This window comes from Lingula anatina, chromosome 1, assembly GCF_051362555.1.
Source record: "Lingula anatina isolate TDL-2025a chromosome 1, LinAna3.0, whole genome shotgun sequence".
Taxonomy (NCBI): Eukaryota; Metazoa; Brachiopoda; class Lingulata; order Lingulida; family Lingulidae; genus Lingula; species Lingula anatina.
The window spans coordinates 18,805,975-18,831,344 of record NC_141767.1 but is presented as its reverse complement, the minus strand read 5'-3'; the positions used below and the strand labels follow the sequence as shown (position 1 = coordinate 18,831,344).

General features: G+C 37.9%; 3 protein-coding genes across 8 annotated transcripts; 1 reads left to right on the top strand and 2 right to left on the bottom strand.

Annotated features, from left to right (window-relative positions):
• Positions 1 to 63: 63 nt before the first annotated feature.
• Positions 64 to 5,415, top strand: LOC106168181 (guanylate binding protein 128up). 2 transcript variants are annotated; one of them, XM_013547143.3, is made up of 10 exons: positions 66 to 287; positions 977 to 1,142; positions 1,578 to 1,708; positions 1,944 to 2,013; positions 2,153 to 2,322; positions 3,016 to 3,201; positions 3,629 to 3,741; positions 4,179 to 4,301; positions 4,537 to 4,632; positions 4,868 to 5,415. In XM_013547143.3, the coding sequence occupies exons 1-10, from the start codon at positions 249 to 251 to the stop codon at positions 4,872 to 4,874; spliced, it is 1,101 nt and encodes a 366-aa protein (XP_013402597.1). In that variant the 5' UTR covers positions 66 to 248; the 3' UTR covers positions 4,875 to 5,415. The 2 variants fall into 2 exon arrangements, with proteins under 2 accessions (XP_013402598.1, XP_013402597.1); XM_013547144.2 differs by lacking the exon at positions 4,868 to 5,415 and having other exon boundaries at positions 64 to 287; positions 4,537 to 4,636.
• Positions 5,416 to 6,080: 665 nt separating this feature from the next.
• Positions 6,081 to 11,020, bottom strand: LOC106168190 (uncharacterized). 2 transcript variants are annotated; one of them, XM_087011827.1, is made up of 5 exons: positions 10,876 to 11,020; positions 9,158 to 9,423; positions 8,094 to 8,315; positions 7,217 to 7,487; positions 6,081 to 7,023 (listed from the first exon to the last, which is right to left on the bottom strand). In XM_087011827.1, exons 1-5 carry the CDS (start codon positions 10,907 to 10,909, stop codon positions 6,569 to 6,571), a joined length of 1,248 nt encoding a protein of 415 aa, XP_086867953.1. In that variant the 5' UTR covers positions 10,910 to 11,020; the 3' UTR covers positions 6,081 to 6,568. The 2 variants fall into 2 exon arrangements, with proteins under 2 accessions (XP_086867953.1, XP_013402610.2); XM_013547156.3 differs by lacking the exon at positions 10,876 to 11,020 and having other exon boundaries at positions 9,158 to 10,554.
• Positions 11,021 to 11,842: 822 nt separating this feature from the next.
• On the bottom strand, positions 11,843 to 25,139 carry LOC106168199 (E3 ubiquitin-protein ligase TRIM56). Of its 4 annotated transcripts, none has more exons than XM_087011805.1 (4): positions 25,007 to 25,139; positions 17,336 to 17,419; positions 15,989 to 16,132; positions 11,843 to 14,714 (listed from the first exon to the last, which is right to left on the bottom strand). In XM_087011805.1, the coding sequence occupies exon 4, from the start codon at positions 14,567 to 14,569 to the stop codon at positions 12,926 to 12,928; it is 1,644 nt and encodes a 547-aa protein (XP_086867931.1). In that variant the 5' UTR covers positions 14,570 to 14,714; positions 15,989 to 16,132; positions 17,336 to 17,419; positions 25,007 to 25,139; the 3' UTR covers positions 11,843 to 12,925. The 4 variants fall into 4 exon arrangements, with proteins under 4 accessions (XP_086867931.1, XP_013402623.1, XP_013402624.1 ...); XM_013547169.2 differs by lacking the exon at positions 25,007 to 25,139 and adding an exon at positions 17,692 to 17,850; XM_013547170.2 differs by lacking the exons at positions 17,336 to 17,419; positions 25,007 to 25,139 and having other exon boundaries at positions 15,832 to 15,993.
• Between the last annotated feature and the right edge of the window lie 231 nt (positions 25,140 to 25,370).

Sequence of the window (25,370 nt, the reverse complement as noted above, 5' to 3'; positions counted from 1 at the left end):
GGTTATACTTCAGTCTAGAATATATTTGATTGATGTTAGTTAGTTAAATGATAGTGAGCTATTGAACTTTTGAAGTGAATAATTCTGCACGCTATACATTTTCCACATGCCGAATGTCTTGACAGTAACTCTTTACGAACAGGAAGTAATACTAACACTTCCGGGGGTCATTCAAGTGTTCCGCCATCAACGTGCTGCACTTGCCATCTGTATGCTTCATTTGCTACTGTTTCAAAGCCATTACAACAATGAGTGCGCTTCAAAAGATAGCGGAGATCGAAGCGGAGGTATGGTGTACACATTAGTATTAACGGCAGATGTATTTCTTGTTTTATTGTTAAAGTTTTCATTGGCGATGTTGTTGGTATTTTCAACCATTACAGTATATTTCTCTTTACACTTAAAACAGAAATTATCGATGCCGGCGGGATACGCTGATTTGGTTGATGCGTATATGTGCACGTAACTTATAACCTGCTACCGTATGTCACGTTCCGGTATGCTACCTATATTTTGAACCAGACCCCACCCCACCCCACCTCCCAAATACACATACCTCAGGAAAGGTAACACATGTCAAATGCTTTAGAATTCCGCCGGCCTCTATATAACTCTTATGTTCGATTCTTTGGCAGATGTTAATCCAAAGTTCTGCATAATGTGCATTACCATTATATTAATCATACGTATAATATGAGTTGAAGGTTGTAAGTTATGTAGAATGACCATAGATAGTACAAAGTTTTGAACATGTGTAAGCACTCCTATATGCTGTAGTTTCTGATATACTGTATATTATATTTAAGCACGGTGATTTATGTGATAGCTCTTCTTATTATGGTTTCTGATATTTACTATTTTTGTTAACACTTGAAGGCTATAGATGTATATAAATGTAAAATGACCACCAGAGAGCATGCACACCTGCCTCGATGAAATTTAATTCAAATAAAATGCATTTTGAATTTTTGACTAGATGGCCCGAACCCAAAGAAATAAAGCAACTATGGGGCATCTTGGCTTACTTAAAGCTAGATTAGCAAAGTTGAGGAGAGAACTGATAGAACCAAAGGGAGGAGGTGGAGGTGCTGGAGAAGGATTTGATGTAGCAAAAACTGGAGATGCCAGGATAGGATTTGTGGGTAAGAATAGGTTAATGACTAGGTAATATGAGTATGTATGTCAAATCAAATGTACTCTTTAAGATGGTTATTGCATAGTTTATAAAGATAGTGAGGTTAATATATAAATGGGGGTTTATAACCATTGATGATACTAGTTTATTTAAATTGTTTTCTGTCTAAGATTTGTTGTTTTTGATAAGCTGTAAATCAAAGCCTGTGGGGAAGAACATTTTTATAGCAATTGATCTCTGTTGTGATATAAATAGGACATGTTAAACCAATAATTTATTTTACAGAATGCATTTGTAGCCTGTTGCTCCCAACTTTATTTTTCAACTTGGTCATTAAAATGATTCTGGTCTGTATTAAATGAGCTTCATACTATATATTCAAGGGAAAAGCTGAATCACAGCTTTGTTTGAAAAGTTGTAATGGTGCTTTTTTTATCTTTAGGTTTCCCATCTGTTGGCAAGTCCACTTTATTGACTAATCTGGCTGGAGTTTATTCTGAGGTGGCTGCTTATGAATTCACCACTCTTACTACTGTGCCTGGGGTCATCAGGTATAAAGGTGCTAAGATCCAGGTAAAACCTTGTTAGATGTTTGTATCTCAACTCAGTTCTCCACATCCTAATTCCTCAAACTGATATTCATGAGTTAACAAGTTGAAGTATGTCTTCATAGATAGATATTAAGAAGTTGCTCTATTTGTCAGTAGCTTGGTTAATCAAGTTCTTGTTGTCAAATATGAGACATATATATACTATCAATAGAATAAATGATGATGTTTATCATTTAGAGTGGTACCTTTCATTTTAGCTTTTAGATCTCCCAGGTATTATTGAGGGTGCTAAGGATGGTAAAGGAAGAGGAAAGCAAGTAATTGCAGGTAATTCAATACATGTCTCTCTTTATTTAGCCGGAGAAGAAATTCATAATGTGAAGAAAACATTTGTTGTGAATGTATTTTTAGAAATGTATATTTTGGCTGTAATTTTTACTTGTGTGTGTGTAATTTTTGTTTTCAGTTGCAAGAACTTGCGGTTTAATTTTTATTGTTCTTGATGTCCTCAAGCCACTACAACATAAAAGACTGATAGAACATGAACTAGAAGGTTTTGGGATAAGACTTAACAAAACTCCTCCAAATATTGTGTTTAGGAAAAAGGAAAAAGGTGGAATAAATTTACAGCAAATGGTAAGTCACTTAGAAGAATGAAATATAGAATATGAATGGTGAAGGTTTCAGCCATCTTTTTTTTAATGGTTGTATCTGTGTCTATAATGCCATTTTATATGCCATTGCCATTGCCTTTGGTGTCTGAAACATGTTGTTCACTCTTTGACTACTAAAACATTATTGTGTTGCCTTAAATTCCCCAAGTGGTCTGTTTGGTAAAAAGGCCAAGTTCGTTTCAAAACCCATGATCAGATTTTTTTTTTACAGTAGTTTTTAGCATTATTTTGGAAATATTTTGGCATATTTGGGTTTTACTTCAAATTTTCTGGGGGGGAGGGGGGGTGTGCACTGTTAAAGGGGCAGGTTCTTTTCAAAATTAGCACGATCATATTATTTTTATAAAAAAAATTGATTTATTTATAAAAATTGTTTGGTATCTGTAGGTTCACAAGCTTTGATTGTGTCAGTTTTACTTAAATTACCCCTAAGTTATATGTACAGAAGCAACCAGTAGTTAAAACAATGATTTTGATAAAAATATAAATCTATAGCCTTTATTAATAATTTTTTAATGGAAATTTTTCATATCTTGTCTGTCTTTTCATATCTTGTCGGTGTTTCTATTTACATACATTTTGCTTTAACAGATGCAATATAAACTGAATAGGTGATGAATAGATATTCACATTAAAAGACATTATCTGCTGCTAGGTTCCCCAGTCTGAGTTAGACGCGGATGTTGTGAAGACGATTCTGGCAGAGTATAAAATACACAATGCAGACATAACATTGAGGTACGATGCCACGCCAGAGGACTTGATAGATGTTGTGGAAGGCAACAGGGTTTACATACCTTGCATTTATGTCCTCAACAAGATAGACCAGATTTCCATAGAGGTAATCTTTCTGAACCCATATGTTTCTTTTTGCTAAAGATCGGAAGCTTTTTTAACACAAAGATAATGAGAAAATTGAATGTTATGCTGGATCTTACTTGAAATGTACGGTACTTTGTAATTCAAGTAAGTTCCAGTATAAGATTCAGTTTTCTCATTTTCTTAGTATACAACTGGTTGAACTAAGACATTCACTTTTTGACACAATTTAGGAACTTAATAAATAGATTAAAACCCTATTTTTAACATCAAATGTCATTTTTGAGCAAATAAAAATCTTTATCTTAAAATGTTTTGCACATTTGAATAAGAATTGATCGAATGATGATATTTCTGTTGTAAGACATTAAGTGGAAAATTGTTGATTTCAGTGTTCATTTGTTACAATTATCTCAGAGTCTTCCTTAGCAGTGATGCATATTTTTCAGGAGCTTGATATAATCCATAAAGTCCCCCATACTGTGCCTATATCAGCTCACCACAAGTGGAATTTTGATGACCTTCTGGAAAAAATGTGGGAATACCTCAATTTAGTTAGGATGTGAGTATTTGTAGCATTTCAAAGGTATGGGAATTGTTTAAGAATTGTGGATCAGTAGATATTAATTTTATTATTATGTGTTCAATTGAGATGATATATTTAGACAATTAATTCCTTACTGAAATCAAGACATTTCAACGAAGACAGTGTAGTTCCCTTGTCATGAGTGACCTTTGCTAGTCCCTGATGGACAACATATTCATTTATGTGAGCAGTAACACAACATCATCTTTCTTTTAACTTTGTGAGTACGGTATAAAATCTGAGAAATTCATACGATAGATTTTGAATTTTGTGGTTCCTTACTTTACTGCAACTCCTCCAAGATCGCTATTTATTTTAAATTTTTTGTAAATCTTTGGTCTCTGATACGGAATATCTGATGTTTGGAAGTCTTAATTTTCACTAGACTTAGTCCTAAACATTATTTTTTACAGTTACACCAAACCGAAAGGTCAGCTTCCAGATTACAGGTCTCCTGTCGTCCTAAGGTCTGGCAACACCTCTATAGAAGATTTCTGTAATAAATTACACAGGACTATCATCAAAGAATTTAAATAGTGAGTACTTATAAACTTGAATGTTTAATGTTTCAGAAAGAAGCAAAAGCTATAAAGGATTAAATGTAAATGATATATGTTCCAGTAAGGAAGAAGGGGTGCTTTTTATATTTGGGAATGGAAGTATTAAGATAAATGGAAATTATCTATTACTTTTGATTAATGTGGTCCTGTGATGTTTGTTACTCTTTACCCTTTTTATCCACATCTTAATTGCACTTTTACATTATTCTAGTGCCATAGTGTGGGGCACCTCGGTAAAATACCAGCCTCAAAAAGTAGGCAAAGATCACATTTTGCAAGATGAGGATGTGGTACAGATTGTTAAAAAGTGAGTGACACTATAAGTGGTTTCTGCTTAATCAGACAAATATTTTTAAATATTTTTAAGAAGTAAATCTTTGTAAAAGACATTTGAATGGGAAAGTGATAAATAATTTAAATGGATCAGCCATTTTACAGTATTTCGCATATGGCAGGAACAAGGACATTTTCATACAAAATAGATCATTTGATTCAAATAGCATTAACAAAAAGGACCGATTGCAGCATTTTTCTTCTTTTAGGGTATGATCCTGACGGACATTTAAACAGAATATGGCTTTTCTTCTGAAGACTTTAGATCCCCAAAACCTCAAGCTATTGGGTGTACGTTTGGACATGGAGGAGACATTGTTTACTACTGTTCAAGAGTCAACAGTGGAAACGAACATAAGTAATCAGATCTGTTTCTAAGAAAAAAGCCTCCATGTAAAACAAAGAGTCAAAAGTACTATGGCTTTTTAAAACATTTTTTGCTATAAAAAAGAAAGAAAAAATAAATTCTGCTTGGTTTTGAAGCAACAGCATTACGTATCATTATTTTTGAAAATGTATGATGTAATGCAATCGGACACACTATGGTATCTCACAGACTGCTGGCAGTTAAAACATTGCGGGCGTGGAAGGAGCTGTAGGGCAAAAATTAAGTACTTGAAGTTGACATCAGTTGTCAGGGATCTTAGCTAGTGAATGTAATTAAGGGTGCAAAAATATGCATGTTTAACTGAACTTCATTCGTCTCTGACACTAGTGAAAGAGCATAAAATAAAAATAAATTATACATTTTCCTTTATTTCATCTTGCTTTTTATTTAACTGTCAAAAAAGTTGGTCTTCAAATCAAGGATGAATTAGATGTTAAATTTAGTTTAGTTTTTCAAATCAAACTACTAGTTCACTCATAAAAACTTCATAATTACCGTGATTTTGAATTGTTTTGACCTGTTCTTTGAACTCTGAAGAATATTTCTTTAAGAAGTCTCTTTATACTTAGACAAATTCATTTGCAGCATCATTTAAATCATGATTATGATGTTTATGAATGTAAAAGCAATTGGATATTAAGCGTCTGCTGAGATACTGTCCAGATTCAGATTTTCTACCCGTCTCAGGGTACTGAATTTTTTTACACAGCATTTGCTGCAGGCATGGTTAACACACAGGCGGTCCTCGGGTTTTGCTAAGAGGGGGGGGTTTGAGAAGCTAGGATTAAATAATGACCAGGCATCACGTGGCATATATAAAACCATAGAGGAGGATGAATAACTACATGTTGACAAATTATTTGGTTTTTGTCTTGTTTTTCCTGATAATTATTTTAAGAATTATTTTAAGACTTGAAATTTAACAATTAAAATTGTCCAAGTTATTGTGACCTGTGTGTTGTCCAATTTGGGAGCAGTAAGATATTTTTCTTGTGAGCTCTCAAAATTCTAACAACTCATAGTAACGCAAAGCGTGATGTTGGTATAAAAAGTTGTTTTATTTATTGGCCCTTTACACTATTTTTATACTACTGTGCTGTAGCCTATTTTGAAATGGGTTAGCACGAAGGCTCTACGGAAACGTCTGAATTTTAAAAATTAAAGAAACCTGTCCTCGATTGTAAAATGCTGACCAACTGTTTTCCGCTATTCAGTTTGTGCCACTACACATTTAAGTCTGTAATGAAGAACATGAACAAATACTGCGTTTTGTTCTCTCCATGATAATGACTTGTAATGGTCCCTGTCCTGTTTTGACGGCTTCTTTCTAATCTAAAGGCATTCATTTTTGTAGCTGTTCGCTTCATAAAGTAAAGAGAATATCCGAATTGGATGAAAATTGCTGCCTTCATATCTAAGAAAAAATATTAAAACCTACATTCCTTTTGCTTTTCCCTGAAAGCTTTACGTCACTTTTAAATGGTATATCAAATGATCAAAACCGTGGGCTAAACTGATTAAATTACTTGTTCAGAATTTTAAGCAAATCGTCTGATTTGGCATAATATTTAGGGACATTTTCTTCTTTGTCCTTAATAGTCAGGTCTGCGCCTTTACCCACGAGCAATTTCGTAGTGCCAACTTTATTCTTCTGAACTGCTAAATGAAGTGGGGTGTATCCGCTGGCGTCTACGGCGTTAACATTTGCCCCCAACTCGATGAGGACTTCTGCAGCCTGCGTGTTTCCTTCTTGCGCCGCTAGATGGAGCGGCGACCATCCAGGATGGTCCTGGATATTAACGTCTCCACCATTGTTATGGAGGTATCTAATCATGCTGGAGTGACCGCTTCGTGCTGCCTCGTGCATGGGAGTCTTTCCGCTGTTTTTCCTGACGTTGACGTCTGCTCCGTGTTTAAGTAAAACTTCTGCTCGCTGTTTTTGCCCGTGTCTGGCAACAAAGTGGAGTGCAGTAGTACCTGAAATACAATTATATAAAAAATTCTTTCATTAAAAGAAAATGAAATTGCCCCCTTTACCGATTGAATATAAGAGTCAATTTATAAAATTGTCCGGATAATTTTTATTCTGTAAAAGCAAAACTAGTTAAGGCGCTAAAAACTGCTTATTTCGCACAAAAGTTCACTAACCAAATTCATAGGATTAACTAACCTTTTTGATCTCGATGCTCCACCTTGGCCCCCCTCTCCACTAGCATAGTAAACACTGGGGTCGTGTCTAAGTACGACTGGGCACACTCCTGCATGGAGCTACGACCGAAATTGTTGACTGCATCTATGTCGGCTCCGCTGTCCAGCAGAATGCGGCTGCAGTCGGTACGCCCATTCTCTGAGGCCTTGTGGAGAGGACTCTGCAGGTATTTGTCCTGGAGGTTGACATTAGCCCCGTTGTCTACCAAAAGCTGCACCACATTGGCGTGACCCTGCAACGAATCTTATATTGATGAGGATTTCTTTGAAAATAGGCCTATATGTATAACTATTTTTCATAACTATATTTATTTGATTTTGTTTGGGATTTGGTTTGTAAACATTGACGTGTCCTCATGATGTTTTAAAAAATGTGCGCTCTTTGGTGCGCAAGTTCATCAACTGTCAGTAGGCCCTATTTTTCGTGTGGATAAATGTTAAAGATACTTGAGAATAGGTACAACTTAACGGATCGAAACAATCGAAAGTGTTTGAAAAACTATTATGAAACAAAACAGTCATCTGCTAAAGGCTCTGTCACACCTAGCGTAAACAGATACGTATAGTGACATCGATTATGCGCACAACTTTAAACGTAGGAAATCACCGTATCAGCGTATTAAAATGATAAAAGATATAAGCAGCGTATGCAATTGTTTTAGAACCGGCGTATGCAAACGCACACCAACTTTTGCCTGCGTACTCGAGGCGTATACGGCGTAACTCCAACGAACCCATTGCGTTTGTCTGCAAATGGGCAATTTTTCTCATACGTTCGTGCTATACGCTAGATGCGAGAGTGCCTTAATCAAGCTGTCTGCCTGTAACATTTAACCTACTTGCCAAGCAGCCTCATGAATCGGTGACTTGTTCTCCTCGTCTACAATATTAACATCTGCTCCTTTGGAGACGAGAAGCTTGGCCGAGTCAAGATGGCCGAACTTGCAGGCTTGGTGCAGTGCAGAACAACCGGCTGGAAACACATCCACGCGTTCTCCTAGGCGTTTCTTTACATTCTTCGTTAACCTCAGGTTCACGTCTGCCCCTGTGTTGACTATTTCCTACAAAGAAACCATTTTGATAAAGCCTTTGTGTTCATCCTGTAACATTCTACAACACTTGTAAGATCATAAGTCATCAGTTTTTATACTTTGCTCTGAAACTGGTAAAATGTGACAGTGAAACGTGACTTCTGCTTTGGGATCCTCCTGCCTAGCATAACCACTCCCAGCTTTGTGCGTCGAAAAGGTATATAATACGCAAGTAAAAGGTGTCGACGCTTCTGTTCAGTTTTCGCATACAGTTGTAAAGGGAGCAGCAGTTATTTGAACAAAAGAAAGAAAAATCAATTATTGCATTTGCTGGTGACGGCGGGGGATCTTTAATGAACAATAGTCTATCACATACGCACTCTTAATAGGGAAATTAACATTCAGGTAAAACGCATGATCTTTCTGAATTGATTCCCACCAGACCATATGGAGTTTAATGCCTGATCTTTGAAGTTCTCTCCAAAACCTATCAACCTAAGCACTGTTGCATTTCAAGGTCAATTCAGACCACTGTGATAAGAAATGTAAAACAAAAATATCGTTTGTTTGCCTCTCAGTCATCCATCGCAACAGCTTTGTACCTTGTTTGTATGCCATATGATAAAATATAGAACAGCAACAAACAAACATATGGCATTTGTATTAGCAAAAGTTTCATAATGTATTTGAAACTCTGCAGCACATATGTACACGCACATGTGCGCCTTTTCCAATGGTTGAAAAGGGCATTAGAATGTGTGCTGGGTCGAGGAATCACTTTTACCTCTCTGAAACACAAGGTGATGGATGAGATAAAGTGAAGCAGATGTTTTTTGCAATCTGCAATTATTACCAGAGCTAGCCATACTTACCTCTACTATCGACGTAATTCCTTTAGCCGCAGCGGCATGGAGCGGTCGCAGCCCAAACTTATTCTCCATCTCACATATTTCTTTAGCCCATAATACATTGTCCCTAAGGATTCGTGTGCATTTTTGGTCCTTTTCCATCACCACAGCTTCTATGAAGTCCTCATTGACCTTTTGGAGTGCTTCAAGGCTAGGCCTTTCCAGCGAATCAGATGGCTTAACAGGTTTTTGTGCCATTTTGCCCAACGGTGGATGTATCTCTGTGGCGGCTAAGAAAAGCGTGAACGACTAGTCCTCCTTGTAAAGTCGCTTTCCAATCTCCCTATTTGGTATTTTGTTTATACGACGTTTACACAGAGAGCATAACGTATCATGCAACTGGTGTGTTCGATAATTTCGACATTTTAAACGACTCCGATCAAAGCAAAACCGACGCTTGCTTATCGATGTATTGGAAGACCACTTGTTTAGTTACTGAAGTGTGCAGAGTTAAATTGGAATTTCGATAGGGGCTATTGATTTTATAACAATTTCATTGTAAAGTCGTGTTTTCTTATGGCCTTTTATAGCTGCGTCACCTGTTACATCACACTAAGAAAGTCCTTGTTTCATGTTTGAAGAACTTTGACTAACGATATGTGACTTTTTTTTCTGCACAAATGAAGTCCTTCTTTTGATCAAAGTCAGCAACTTTGATAAAGTACATAAGGTATGCATCATTCGATACGATACGATAGATATTTGAATTGAGCAAATGTATACGAATCAAAATCAGGTGAAGCCTTATTGCTCGCACTAGTTCAAGCAAATGGTGTCATTGGTTGTATTTTGAGGCCATGTTGTATATGTCAAGTGAGGCACAGGTATTTGCGATGTAGCTGTTCTATGAGATCAGCTCATGTGCTTTTATGTTTCGCCATGCATTGCGAAATACACGTCGTCTTCCATGTACTCTCAAGTGAATTGATCAGATCGTTGACATACACCCACAAAATGCTTTACAAGAGCGAATACATTGATCTGCGAAGAAAGTATTTAAAAACTACTATTGATAACCTTTGGAGAATCGAAAGGTGTCGGTCATGCGCCTGCATTTTACTGGCGGTTTTTTGTGCTCTCTCTGAAACCGCACGAGGTATTCTTTTTATATGTTCGGTCAATTACTCAATTGTTCTCTTAAAAAGCGTGAAAGAATCACCTAAGTGCGACACCTTCACCCAACTGCCCCTAAACCTTTGGTTGTTTGGTTAGCCCTGTCCTGTACCAAAGTGTGCAAGTTACCAAACTAGGGTCACAAATGTGATAGATGAGATTGATGCGACGGTGTGGTTATTGAGCGCTATACCACTGAGCGTGGGTTTTAAAATGCAATTCAGAAACAAGGATCAGGAAAAAAATACCATTTTTTATTTATTATTATTATTTTTTTTTCTTTTTTTTTTCTTTTTTTTGCGTGTGTGTGTGTCTGTCTGTGTGTGTCTGTGTCAAAATCTGGTCTCTTTGAAAAGCCGGGTTGACACTGTATCCACGAGGAAGCAGAACTTAAATATTCAGTTTCTCTAACCCATTTCATATTTCTCAAGCGCTAAACAATTAAACAAATCCGCGTCATAATCTCTGGTAAAGTGATACCAACCTTAAAGGGAAAGTGAAACGAGTATGTCGTCTTCATATTAAATGATAAATTAAAACAATTTCTACACAATAAGCTGAAAGCGTACCTGAGAGCTTTCGTCCTAACACTTGGGACTTCATCAGTCACACTGAAGTTGCAGGACAGTGTATAGTGCGCAGTTTAGTGAGAACTGTTCAATATAACACTGTCCCAGGGGTGAGACAGGTTGTGTCTCACCCGTCCTTGTTTAGTATATGGTTTCCTTCACCCCTCGATTGAACCACAATGGGTCGAGGTCTAAGACCTCCACATTGTCCCAACTGATGTTGTGTTCAGGTGCCTCAACACTGATGTGTCGAGAAACCTCAGATGGGTTGGAACAACTAGGTCTTCGGTGCCTTTAAAGACCTCTCAGTCTCACCAATGTATGTTTGGTTGCACCCACTGCCGTCATGTCCTTTGCATGGAATTTTGTATATGGGCCCGCTGATGTCCTTTTTGTCAGTTTCATCCTCAGGGTGCCAAAGCATTTCCGGATCCTTCAGCGTCTGATGTGGTTTAAAGCTGACGTTGACTTTGTGCTTTTTGAATATGCGCCTCAGTTGTTCAGACCTACCCCTCACATTAGGAACAACTATCGAGCCCCTCCCTTTGACCTCTGGATGTTCGTGAGAGGTCTTATTCTAAGGTCAATCTGGGTCTGTGGGTTCTAGGAAACTGTTGGAGACTTTACTAATTGCCTAGTCTGGATAGTGACATCTTTTCAATGCATCATTCACACAGTTCAGTTCTTTACGTAACACAAGTGTTGGGACGAAAGCTCTCAACTAATTGTGTAGAAATTGAAGTTTTAAATATTGTCAATATGAATAACACTACTACACATATCAACTTTTATCAGATATAAGTCGTCTCTCCTTAAATCTAGAGAAAGACATAATCCAGTTACTTGAACAGTCGTACTGGCATCTTTATAATTTAAAAAACATGGATAAGTGTTGGCAAGGCCCTTTTCATAATGATGTATTAATCATATTATTTCCAATCTGCAAAACAATGAAAGACAACTGATAGATAATTCATCTATTTGTTTATTTGATTCTCAATTGCAAATATCAATACTAATTTTACGTCTACCTTTATATATCTTTATTTGCACCGTGAAACCAAATATAGCTGCATGAAAATGTTACCAAAGCGAGACATTTCTAGGTGTAGTAATCAAGCTTGGGTGTACCAACTAATTATAAAGAATTTACTTGTCATTACTAATTGGATTATTGGTCACATACAATTATTATTATACAGTTACTAATACGCACTCATTGTAAAAAGCACCTGTTTGGTTCGTTGGCATTTACTTGAATTTAATTGAACGAATCTGAAATAAGATAATATCATTGCTCAATACTGTACCATAGGCACAATTACGTGTAAATATATAAACTACGCCTTCTCTGACGTATACACATAAATCTATATATAATTTTCTGTTCATAGTATACCGAATACAATTTTCTTAATACTATATAAAGCATATCCCAAAATATCTCACATAGCCACTAGGTCCTTAATTAACATTCTACTAAATATCATATTCTGTGACTTAATATATACATATAATAGCATTCTGTATATCATCATATCTGTGAGGTATTTTAGGTTACGCCTTCTCCTTCTAACTTGGGTTTAGATACACAAACATATATAAAATCTCTTCAAATGAAGAGGGCTAGCGTGGTTCGCTAGGTAAAAGTATGTGGGGTCAGTTGAATCACCGTCACTGACACTGCAGCTGGTGCTTTTTTCTTTGGATCGTAAGGTCCCTCTAGTATGCGCTTTCGGGTACGTTTCACTCATAACTTGCCTTCGTTTCACTTGGTAAACTAAAGACGACGCGGGGTCTGTTCTTTTCTCTGATCTATTTGATTTTGATATGTTTGAAACTAGAAGGAGGAAATTGCATCGGATCGGTTGAGATCGGGTCGGTCTACATCAACAGCGACTCTTGGTGCCTCGAAGACACTGCTATCAAACATGTGCGGCGTCAGAGTTAGATGCTATCGTGATGGCAGTCAAGAAACCGTACATTTTTCTCTATTCTTTTTCTTCTCAGACGCACCAGTAGCGTCCGTCGGAGACGGTGGCGCCTCCTGTCATGGGCTGGAGTTGTCTTCTAAGCTGTCACCATGATAGACCTGGCTCTGACGCTCCACACGCCTGAAAGGTGGAGGGGGAGATGTGAACTCTCGTGACTTGCGGTTGCTCTCAAAACTGTCGCCTTCATTGCTGGCCCGATTCATACGCCGTCTTCTCTGTCGTCTGGTTACACGACTGTCTTCCTCGTCTTCCTGTTCGCCGTTCTCTTCGCGCATGCGTCTAGCCTGGCGTCTGCGCCGTTCCCGTTCTTCCCGAGACTCTTGAACGAGAGATGACTCCTCGGTGTCGGGGATCAGATTGACCGTCACGTCAACGACGTTAGCTGAAGTATTTTCTGGTGAAGGAACATCCGTTTGAAGTCCCACGGTGATGACGGTCGGCGGCACGGTGGCACAGTTTTTGTCGTTGGTGTTCGGTTTGTCGGTCATGGTTGTCTTTTCGCAGTTGGAAGCCGATGTGATGGAAGAATCTGTCTGCGTGTCAGTGGTGCGGACTTCTGGCTGTTCCTGCATGTCTCGATACTCGGTGCTTGAACTTGAGGAGAAGGCTCTCCTGGCTCTGATTTTCGACATGGACAAGGGGCGATCCATATCTTGTATGTATCCCATATCTAGGGCTCCTGGCACGAACTGCACCTGCTTTCCTACAGTTGGTGGCAACGGCTTGAGGTCAAGATCAGATAAATTTCGCAACTTTTCCTGTACTTGATTTTTCAGCAGCAGAAGCTCAATATCCTTACCTTTGAGAATGAGCTCGGTGAGATTACACGTGCTCTTGAGACCTTCCAGTGTGATTTGCATGTCTGCCTTGCGATGGATGAACTCCATAAGGGCTGGCCCGTATAGGTTGTGTAGCTCTTCTATAAGCTGTTTCTCTCGGGTTCTGATTTCTGAAATGAACTGGATGGAGACATCTCTGATCTTCTGTTCCGCCTGCTTCAGAGACTTGTCTGCTTTTGCGAGGGTGTCCAGTTGCTGTTCGTGTTTGTCCAGCTTGTCCTTGCACCCGTTCAGAAGTTTCTGAATGGAGTCTTTGTACGTCATGACGGCATCGCTAAAGTTGGAGATGTCGTGATCCTTGTGCTCATTGAAGGTGCACAGCACACAGACGCACGTCTCGCAAGGCTCACAGTAGAAACGCACCACTTCTTCAGGGTGATCTTTGCACTCCACATCCTTTTCGATTTCCACGTCGAAAATACTGTGGTTTTTAGTGACCTTGGTTTCTCTGTGAACCTCAACACACTGCTTACACAACAATTTGGCACAGTCTAAACACTTTGAGCTCGCTTCCCTATGTTTCTTGGCCACTAGTTTACAGATATCGCAAAAAGGAAACTTTGTAGGCTTTTGGCGTGTGATGACTTCTGTCAGGCTAGCAACCAGGAAGTTGTCTGGAAGCGCTTTTACCCCACCTGTCGGAAGATGGGTCCTTTTACGACACAGAGGGCATGTAAAATCTCTGTACTCGCTGTACTTCTTGTACGAACTTTCTGACATGGCATGGTTCTCGATACATGACTCGCAAAATGTGTGCAAGCAGTTGAGACTTTTTGGTTCTTTGTACGTTTCTAGACATATTTTACACGTCAGAAACTCCTCGTTGATTTCCTGAGCTAGTTTTCCTGCAGAGTTCGCCATCAGGATGGGGGTGTACTCTTTTGTGGGCTCTGGGCTGTCCGACTTTTCGATGTCACTGGGAGAGATGCCTACTGTGTACCTGCGGGAGCGGTACGACCTGCGATCGGGACTAGGCCGATCTGAATCGTTGCTCCCAAGGCCCAGTCTGAAAATGATAATAACATGCTTGGTTATATATATATATGATTTACCACCTTAAGGAACTATAGTCATACCCACTTAGGTAATCAAGTTAATTTTTCAAATTATTTGTCTGTGTATACGAGTTTTTTATTCGTGCATGTAAAATATATGAAAAGTTTCAGTTCATGTTTTCATTATTTACTTTTATTTAAGCCAAAAATATTACCTGATATTACTGTCATGTTATGATTTATGGTTATTCATGCAGTTAAAATATCTCGTACACAATGTCCACTATCAACTCAAACAAACTTTGTGCATAAAAATTGAAATCTTGTGCATGTACTTCAAACGTTTGAGGCATTTGCTTTTTGTCATATAATACTGCAATTAAAAGAGTCGACAGCCCAGCACATGCATTAGACCACGCAGATACTAAAGGACCCACTCAGAATGAATACGGGAATAGGAGCAGTTGCTTGGATTTGTACCTAAATAAGAGCAGAAAAGTGCAAGTCATCGCCAATGTGCGCATGCAACACGCTTTATTTGAGTGTTATGGAAAAAATAGCCAGTAAAAACTCTTTTGACCACGTCCTGCTGGGCCTTGCATGCCATCCATGCCTCAGCCAGCTTAGCAAAGTGTACCTTTACACGAAGCACTCAAAACCGACGTGTTACCTTCAGACTACTTACACTGTGCTAGATAAAGAAGGTACCTGGATGTCGAAGGTAACGCCAACAGTACCATCGCCATCCATTAATCCCACACGCAAGATGTACAACTATATGGCATACATATACGTAACAGCGTGTAACTACGAAAGGGATATATATATATATATTTATATTATTTAGGTAACAGTTCTAGATATCTAGGATTCTAGAAAAGGTTTCAGTGTCACAGAAAAGGGTTAGATAGGTAAGATGATGTGACAGTTTGTATATGTTCACAGCAGTTCTAAAGGGACTTGCGTTGTACTCCACCGAAACCTACCTGTCTCGGTACGGTGAAGTTTCAGTCATGTTTTAATCCAGTGGAGCATGTGATGGCGATGATAGTGATGGAAGGCTGAAGTATACAGTAGGTCATAGACAGGTCTTAGAATAGGACATCGAATTTCATATAATCCTATTACCTCACTGTATTGTTTGGTAAGGGTCCAACAGAAAAAAGATCCCAACAGAAACAATCTGTCAGAACTGAACAAGGAACCACGGGAAAGGCACGTGATCAGATGGTTTTAATGACGTATTGGCTTCAAATGCATGCGCTGGGTGTCTTTGAGGGCTTACTTGGCCGCTCTTCGATCTAATAACGCCAGCTTGATGAGTTATCCTTCTGTTTAACTTCCGTGACAGCTTAGAGCTTGTTACGTTGTTTAAGGTAGGCTATCCGCGGTTGCCAGACAGTTGACAGTCCACAGTCGGGTTCCTTCCCTAAAATTTATTAAAACAATTGTTAAATCCCGTGAATGTCAGAGAGCATCATAGATAACTTATAAAGACTCTTATAACTCTTAAGAAGACTACAAAACAAACTAAAATTGAAATTAGTATGACTTATTGGTAAAAAATATTCAATAAAAGGTATTTTTTACTCCCGAAGTACGCTGTTGCAAATTGCTAGAACATCGAGTTGCGTTTACAAAAACATAAAAAAAGTTCTCTCAGACGGCACCCTGTATAAAAATAACACGTTATTTCCGAGTATCATTAAGCGGTGCAATTTCTCACCTATAAATAGCATTTCGGATGCTTATTGCTTCAGGCATCTGGTGTCTTATGAACATATTTACCTACATTACACAGTTGGGAGTGAATCACAACTGACCTCTGAGATACACACCTCTAAAAGCTTCATTTTTGTTAGTTCTGCGTCTGCTTCAGATTGTAACATAACCGTACTAAGAGATGAAAAGTCAGTTTAAAACCACAGTTTCTAAATAAATAAGCCCGTGCTCCTGTTTGAATTAGTTTCTAGGAGGCAAAGGTGGATTTGGCAATATGACTCATTCATCTTCAGAGATTTCTTAGCAATACTGGCTGCCAACCAAAATACCTCAAGCAAATGCTTTAAACTTTACCAAGTTGTTTTTACTCCAGGAATTTCCTTTGTGAGATCAAATTACTGAACTCTGATGAACTTTTCCGACAGGTATTTATCTTGGTCCATGCAGGTGTATCGTCCTGGTTACCTCCCTGTCTACACGCAATTCTAATTTGCAGAGAAAAGGCTTGTATCATGAACACGCATGTTACGATGACAACACACCTCATCTGACCATTCAAGCAATCATAACAACATTTTTTATCACAAGTTCCTGTTCCTATGTATTTTACTTATATTTTTGCCATAAAAAAGATATTTTGGGCTTAAAAACCATTCAATTCTAAACGGCCGTCAAAGAGAACCCACAATCTACGCATTACTTTTTCATTTGCGCTTGGCCTTATGTTAACGTGCCAACTTTTTAATGAAGCAGATGTTTCACCACCACGGAAATGCCGGTAATGATCCGGCACAGAGGGATTTTTTTGGTTGAGTCCTGTGTAGCAGAAATTGTGAAAAAGTTTAGCTGTTTAACAAACACACACAAAAAAAAACTTTTCCATATCCAGACTACTGATCAAAATTCATACCTTCTGTGCGCGAAAAATATGTATTTTCTGACCTCCGAAGTAGGGCCTCTTAGGATGGGGTTATGGCCGTCCTTTTTGACGACTCTGAAATGAAAAAGATAAAGCGTTAAAGGGCGTCAAAAGACCGACCATTATGACCATATACCTAAAATGAAAATCTTAAAAGATAGAACGTTAAAGGGCGTCAAAAGACCGATTATTATAACCATGTACCTGAAATAAAAGTCTTAATTTCAAGCACATGTCACAATTAACTACCAACAGACAAAATCTCATTTTGATTTTTGTCCTTTTATATTCATTGTAAAACCTAGTTTTCATTCTTTCCGTACTTCCCTAATTCAACTAAACCGTACCTGCTGAAAATGCTGTGTTCTACCTGAGAACCCGAGAAAATGTTTACCCCTGCAGGTTGAGACTGAAACTATATAGATACTGAGCCACATATCTAACGATGACCAATCACTGACGTGAATCACCAGCATAATTAACTCCTCCACTATGACGTCACAGATACACACGGTTCCAGAAAGGTCGTTGATATTTTTAGATTTACCTGTGTGGATACGTGTGGATTTCTATACATTTGTCATAAAGTCAGAAGCCAAACACATAGATAGCTTTCACACAAATTCAACGTTTCTCAGATTCTCTGCTAAAATCGTTTCAGAGTAGCTGGTTTGGAATTCTGCTGGAATCTGGTATTCCTTGTTTATATTACAGAAGTTTAGACAATCTGCCATCGTGCATCTAACATTGCCCCTTGCCTGGCATGATTTTGGGACGGAAAAATAGAAGATCATGGCTGTAAGGCATCTGTGCAAATACCTTTCACCTGAGGAATTGAAAGGGGAAGGAGGTTTATGACAGCAAAAGCATGTTATGCTATCAATACACGTTCAAAATTCACTCTGCTTCTATTGAAATTAATTTTTCATTCAACCATTCATCTTTCTTAGAATGTGGAAAACAGACATGCCCAACCATTATTTTCCCCTTCTTTTGATAAGAAAGAAGCTCACAAATCACTATCTGTATGTGACGAATTAGCAAATGAATATCAGTGTCAATGATACGGTCTTCCACCAGAGCCAGCAAATAAGGATTTCGCAACCGCCCACCTGTGCATAAAAAGTGCATAGCAAAAACAATGTTAATAATCATGCAGGTTTATCATTACCTCTAGCAAGGTCAAACCAATATATCATACGCCCACCACATGTTGTTCTTGTTAGGTTTTTGTTTACAACTCATTTCATTGTTTGTGTGCTCTTTTTGTAAAGACATCAGATAAAGATGTGCACACTTAATCGTCTTTACTTTTCATCCGAAAAAATTGCAGGAATCCAAGAACATGGAGTAAACATCCTATAGTATCCATGCACCTAAAATCACTCACTCAAAAATATAATGATAATGTTCGACAAATAAAAAACAAGGAATAACGAAAATAGAGAATAGATAATACTAGTAGAAAAAAATGAATTGCTAGGGCTATGTAAACTGTCGATCCTAAAAAAATGGTAATGTAGATTCGTTTGAATGAGTACCTGTCGCTGGGCCAGGAAATGTTGCGTTATACACGCTGGCATAAACCATGTACACAAATGTAAGTGTGCTAATATATGTTTTGTACCCCTTTAATGATAAAGTGCGCAACCTGTATCTGCATGAGTGTTCACCTGTTCGCTAAGATAACCTATTTTGTGAAACATGGTATACATTAGCGAGAATATGTAATTTTCTTTATCAGAAAGAATTTGTTAGTGCATAGAATAAAGACTCTTCTTTGAGGACAACTAATTATATTTTAAAAACATTTTTATTAATTCATGGAAGTGGAACATCTTATCTTCTTGTATTGAATCAGTCAGGCTTAAGCTTTAAATTTGGAATTCATGTACACGGACGGCTGAACATGCAAAACTGGTCAAGTATGGGTCATTCCTGCCAACGAATACCTAACTCACCGGCCAGACAGCCTTAATTCAGGGATGGTATTAATAGCTCTGAAAATGTCAGGAGAAACTATCATCTTCCACATCGTCTGATAGAGAAGTTTATCCTACCTGTAAATTTCTACTCGATTAATGACCTTTTAGGCAAAAAAGTATTTTATTCTAACTGACAAGTTTCATCCAATCAGGGCCAATTTCAGAAGAACAAAAACAAATCCTAAATGCCAAGAACCTAAGGGGAACATTCAAGACGAAGCACGGCGATGTTTCATCTTGAAAGGACTGCACGACACGTAAGGGCTATCAAAAATTAAACTTTCACCGAAAATACCAACCATGCTTTTGTACATGTTCCGTGTTTTGCTTGTGTTCAACCAAAAGATGTTAAACTTACAAAAACAACATTCGTTTCATGAACTCTGAGAACAGAACTTTACCTGGGCAGGTAGGGTATACAGGCCAAGACCTCCTAAATGATTTTGCCTCATCGCTGGCGCCACAAGAGTTACAAAGTTAATTGAAGATGGTGACGAAAGGTATTCTGTATCATTTGGAATGTTGATATCACTGATTTGAATCAAATCGATCATGGTATCTTAACTGCATTGCCAGTATCCTACACTGTGTGAATTTCAATTATTCCCTAAGTTTTCGTCCCCATTTTGTCTGAACCCTTCCCATTTTAACGGTTCATCCCATAATCAAACCCAACTCTAACTTACTCTTATTTTGACATTAGATGAAGAAAATCGACGTTGTTGATTTTTTCTGTCAAAATGGGCAACGCCCTTATTACTAGGTGATAATTTTCCTTGTGAGTAGATCAACTCATATATACCGGGTATAAGCATTTATATAAAAGAGGAATAAATTATTGATATACCAGCATAAGTTTCATGCTCATATTTGCCGGATATTTGCTACCTAATTAGTTTGGAAATTTTTCATTCATTCTCACCATGAGGCAGCCCTGTTGACTTTAACTCATCCCAAGAAAATATATAAGCCGGGGTGGTTGCCAGTCAGGTGTCAGCGCATTCAGGTGGAACTATTTTTAAATTAGTCTTACGGGGAGAGGTCTTACTCATTATCAACCTGGCTAAAATATCAAGACAATTTAGTGTATAAATAGATAGGACGTCGAAGTGAAGACTTGAAATCAAAATAGGCGTACCTTAAATTTTTCCCTGTGCGCTGTTTTTTCACAATTTTGTTATCAACTGATGTTACAAAAAAGTCGGAGAAATAGATTATAACTTAAGAGAACATATTATAAGTGGGCAGAAAGTTAGTTATATTAATTATTATTTCTGTTAAAAAATTCAACGAATTAATGAGAACAAGTTTAAGTTTTTACTTATAACTATTATTTTGTTTTCAGTCAATCATTAAAAATTCTGATAAAAGTGTGGCTGCTCTTAAAATTGGTGATCCAAAACGATGAAATAAGAGTTATCAAGGTCAGTATCAGTATATATATACCCTATTGTATTAAGTTCCAAACTGTTTGCTAATATACTTTCGGTAACTGCTTTGTTTAGTTAATACGGCAGAAGGCTGATTCAGCAGTTCAACAGTCGAAGTCGACATTACCAATGCAACTGTAGTGATTCATGTGAAAATCTCACACATTCTTATCTCACCTTCCTGTCGCACTCAGAGTTGGCAATGATTGTATTTTCTACCTGAGGATATATTTATTTCTTTGATCTTACAATGCAATCCGTCTCACCTATTTTAAATTAATACAGAATGAAAATCCAAAAGTCCTCTGTGGGCGTTTGCAAAAACGAGCTCGCGAGTGATTCCGCATGCGTTAAGTCAGAAGGAATATTATTTCAAAAATTTAACGTTACATATGGGGCCCATTAAGTTCCTATCCTAAAACCTGTGAGTATTTCTCACTCTTCGTGAGGACATAGAATAGTGCTCAATTTCAGACGAAACATAAACATGAAGGAAACAGCATTTGCAACAAATTTGTAGGCAAATGTCAGACATCGCGTGCGCTTGCTTAATTTCCCACTGTTCTCAATCTGTTGCGTTCGGAGAGAGGTGTTCGTCTGGGCCATCCAATTACTGCTTACCCAGTACATACAACCCTGCAAATTACCCATATTGCTGCCTTACAGTATTTACACCTCCTTCAACCTCTCCAAAGTTTTGTTTTCTTAAGTCAATCAAAACCTATACCCTCCCTGCGTGATTCTTCTCGACATCAAATATAGGACAGACGTTCAATTTTGTTTTTACCAGTCCGGGAAATATTTCGAAATCATTTTCATAAGTTACAGAATTACTTCAATAAGTGTGGGTTTAATGATGTTACTTGGTCGATCTCAGAGTGGTTTTATTATGTGGCCAAATCGACTAATGCATACTCTCCCATAGCCTAGCAATATGCCAGCGAAGTATTTTTTTCTCATCTTAATCCTACCTGCTTGTCTATCCCCGCTCTTGAGCACCTCTCGCAATAGGATGCCCTCACTGGCTAAAATAAACTTTGCTTTCTTAAATATGCATTCCAAAATCCATTGTGTGATCGACTGCTTGGCATACAATCCGTGTCTTTCTATAAAAGCTCATTCCAGAAATTTTGCCCAACAGGTACCGATATCAAATTATTCACTAGAAATGATATCCCAAAAAGTGCACCTCGTTTGTTACAAAACAGCTAAATTGGTCGTAAACTATCGTGTATTTTAGTAAAATAATGACTAGAAATCGATGCTGTATTGAGGAGATATATCCTTTTCCTTAACACTATATATCCCCCTCTCTCTCTCTCTCTCTCTGTGCATTTGTGTTGCTAACTACATGTACATTAGAAGAAACTAATTCCAGCGACAATTCTTCCTTTCCAGAAATCACTCCCAAATATATTTTGGGTGTCTTTTTTCTAAATAGGTATAGGGGGGATGTTTCTGTTCAGTCTGTTATCTTTTTGTTATAGTCACAGTTAAGGTCCTATGGAAGCGTGTAAGGGTCACAACACCAACACCAAAAACAAACTTCACAACACCAACACCAAAAACAAAGCTCACAACACCAACACCAAAAAGAAAGCTCACAACACCAACACCAAAAAGAAAGCTCACAACACCAACACCAAAAAGAAAACTCACAACACCAACACCAAAAACAAAGCTCACAACACCAACACCAAAAACAAAACTCACAACACCAACACCAAAAACAAACTTCACAACACCAACACCAAAAACAAAACTCACAACACCAACACCAAAAACAAACTTCACTTTAAACAAACCCGAGTATCATGTCTGCATTAGATAACCACTCTACTTGACCCACTTCAGTGGCCATTAAAGAACAATCAATTGTGAAGTTTAAGGCCCTTTGATTGAACAACCATATTTTCTCCCATATTTTAGTTTAGAGGTAAAAACTAAAATAGGATAGAAAATATGGTTACTTCGACTGCTTGGCACGGCTGTCTATCCTGCTTTTGTGAAAAAATCTTAGATGATCTAATTAAGATTAAAATAGACCATTTTCTCTAGAAGGGTTGGAATTGCCACTACTCTTTAATATGCAACCTTGACAAGTGATTGATTGTTCTTCAATGACTACTGAAGTCGGTCAAGTTGGAATAGTAACCTGGTGCAAACATAATACATATGATTCTCAAGATTGCTACTAGCCTCTGTGTTTAAAATGCTCCCCGTGCTTGTTGTTGCCAAAGCAACCAAAGTAACTATATTTTCTTTCTTATTTTAGTTTTTCCCTTTAAACTAAAATATGTTAGAATATATGGTTCTTCAATCAAAGGACCTTAAACCATTGCAAGCTAATTAACTTCGAGACACTTCTCGGGCTTAACATCCAGAAGTCACACGTACCTCACTTCTGAATGTTAAATCGTTTAAGTCATGTTTATCAACTTCTGTAGTTGAGGCTGATGCCTGAATATCACATAATCAGCGTTCTTCGACAGAACTATAAGTAAAACATGATTTTTGAATAATTGGCGATCCTCAAATGTAGCTGGGATTGATTGATATGTAGAAATAGATTCAGAAATTGACACTTGACTCTTACTTTGTTCTACGTTACGTTATTATTTCTACAAGGACCACACCTTACATTACTGGTGATCGAGCTTTATTTTTATAAACACTGTGCCTCAACAGCCGCACAGCTGAATACGAAATCTCAATTAAGCTTTATTGTGTTAAAAAGTAAGACACAAAATTAACATCTTGAAGGGTTGGAACTGCCTCTACTCTTTTATGTGTAGGCTTGACAATTGATTGATTATTCTTTAATGGCCATTGAAGTGGGTCAAGTGTGAGTGGTCATATAGTGCAGACATTATACGGTTTACATGATACTCAGGTTTGTTTAAAACGCTCTTTGTTTGGTGTTGTGAGTTTTCTTTTTAGTGTTGGTGTTGTGAGCTTTGTTTTTGGTGTTGGTGTTGTGAGTTTTCTTTTTGGTGTTGGTGTTGTGAGCTTTCTTTTTGGTGTTGGTGTTGTGAGCTTTCTTTTTGGTGTTGGTGTTGTGAGTCTTCTTTTTGGTGTTGGTGTTGTGAGCTTTCTTTTTGGTGTTGGTGTTGTGAGCTTTCTTTTTGGTGTTGGTGTTGTGACCCTAACACGCTTCCATAGTCCAATCGCCAGACAGGTGCGCAGACATAGGCCCCCTACATAAGGAAATGCTGCGTAGATTTCGGTTTCCAGAGTTCACCGTCTGCCTTGTAACTGGAAAACATGTTTTATGTACGGGCAAGTACTCCAGAATACCCACGTGAATTCAATTGTGGTCACTTTTAAGTACATATACATATGGTTTATATATGTAATAACAGAACTGAACTGCGATTAAGCAGCTTTTAAAAAGTGGGAGTGGCAGTTTTACAAAGTCTCAATTGTTCCTAAGTTAACATCTCTCCACCCTTCTGAAATATAAGGTAAGCCTACCATGAAATCTCACCTCTACAAGACTTTCCAGCTTTGAAGTCAGGCTTGCAGAGAAGCAACACCGCTGATGGACACAACCAGACTTGAATAGTGGCGTTTGGAAGACTACTGCATTTTCACAAACTTCAAACTTTCACCGTTGGAATGTATATGGGGTCAAGGGCATTCAATAATTAGTTGAGCTTTAAGCTTCTCAAAACACACACGCACCTTGAGTAAATATAGTTTAATGGACGTTATACGCTCTTGTTTGGATAGCATATAAAGGGTATATTAGTAAAGTTCTGCCATAGCAAATATATTACCACACTGAGATTACCTTCCCTTTTATTCCAGTTCGCTTGCCGTTTTCAATCCGATGAACTAAATATGATGTGTAAAGTTGAATATTTGTAGCGGCAATCCCCGACATCATTTGATAAAAAAGTTTGTATGAGAATAGATGTGAAATACTACACCTGAGCTTTTGTATTGAATTATTTATAAAATGAAGATAAATAAGAGATCTGATATGAACTTAACGGGGTTCCACGAAGGAAAAAAAAACACATTCTCTTGTCTGTTGGGATTATATGTACTTTACACTATAATATTACACCCTCGAAAAAAATATCCTTCCGTGATTCAACAGATATAAAGCTTCATTCTGTTGCCGTCTCTCGGAGAGAAAATCTTAATATTAAACTGTTCTCTATCTACGATATCACATATATGCCATACAGGGTTCATACCACAATTAATATTTTTGAATAATATTCAGTAGATATACATACCAGAGCTCTAAGTTTCTGTATTATAGGAGGATCAGCATAATTGAGCGCTTCTCTCTCCCCCAGCTGCAGTGCCAGACTCAAAAACTGCGCACGGGACACATTTTACTCTCCTTGCGCATGCACTAAATCACTGTACCTGTATACTGCTCTTCGGCCCACTCAAACGCCATTTAAGGCTTGTGTGAGTTTATCTTGTGACGTCAGAGAGGGCATGTGCTGTGATACCCGTGTATATTTGAGCCTCTTTTCATGGGAAGGCTCACGCTGTTCAAGAGGTTCGGGAGGCTGTAGTTTGAACTACAGGTAAACGCTTGACAGGGATTAGAGCAGGCGTAGATTACTATAAAACAGCTGGAAACCCGTG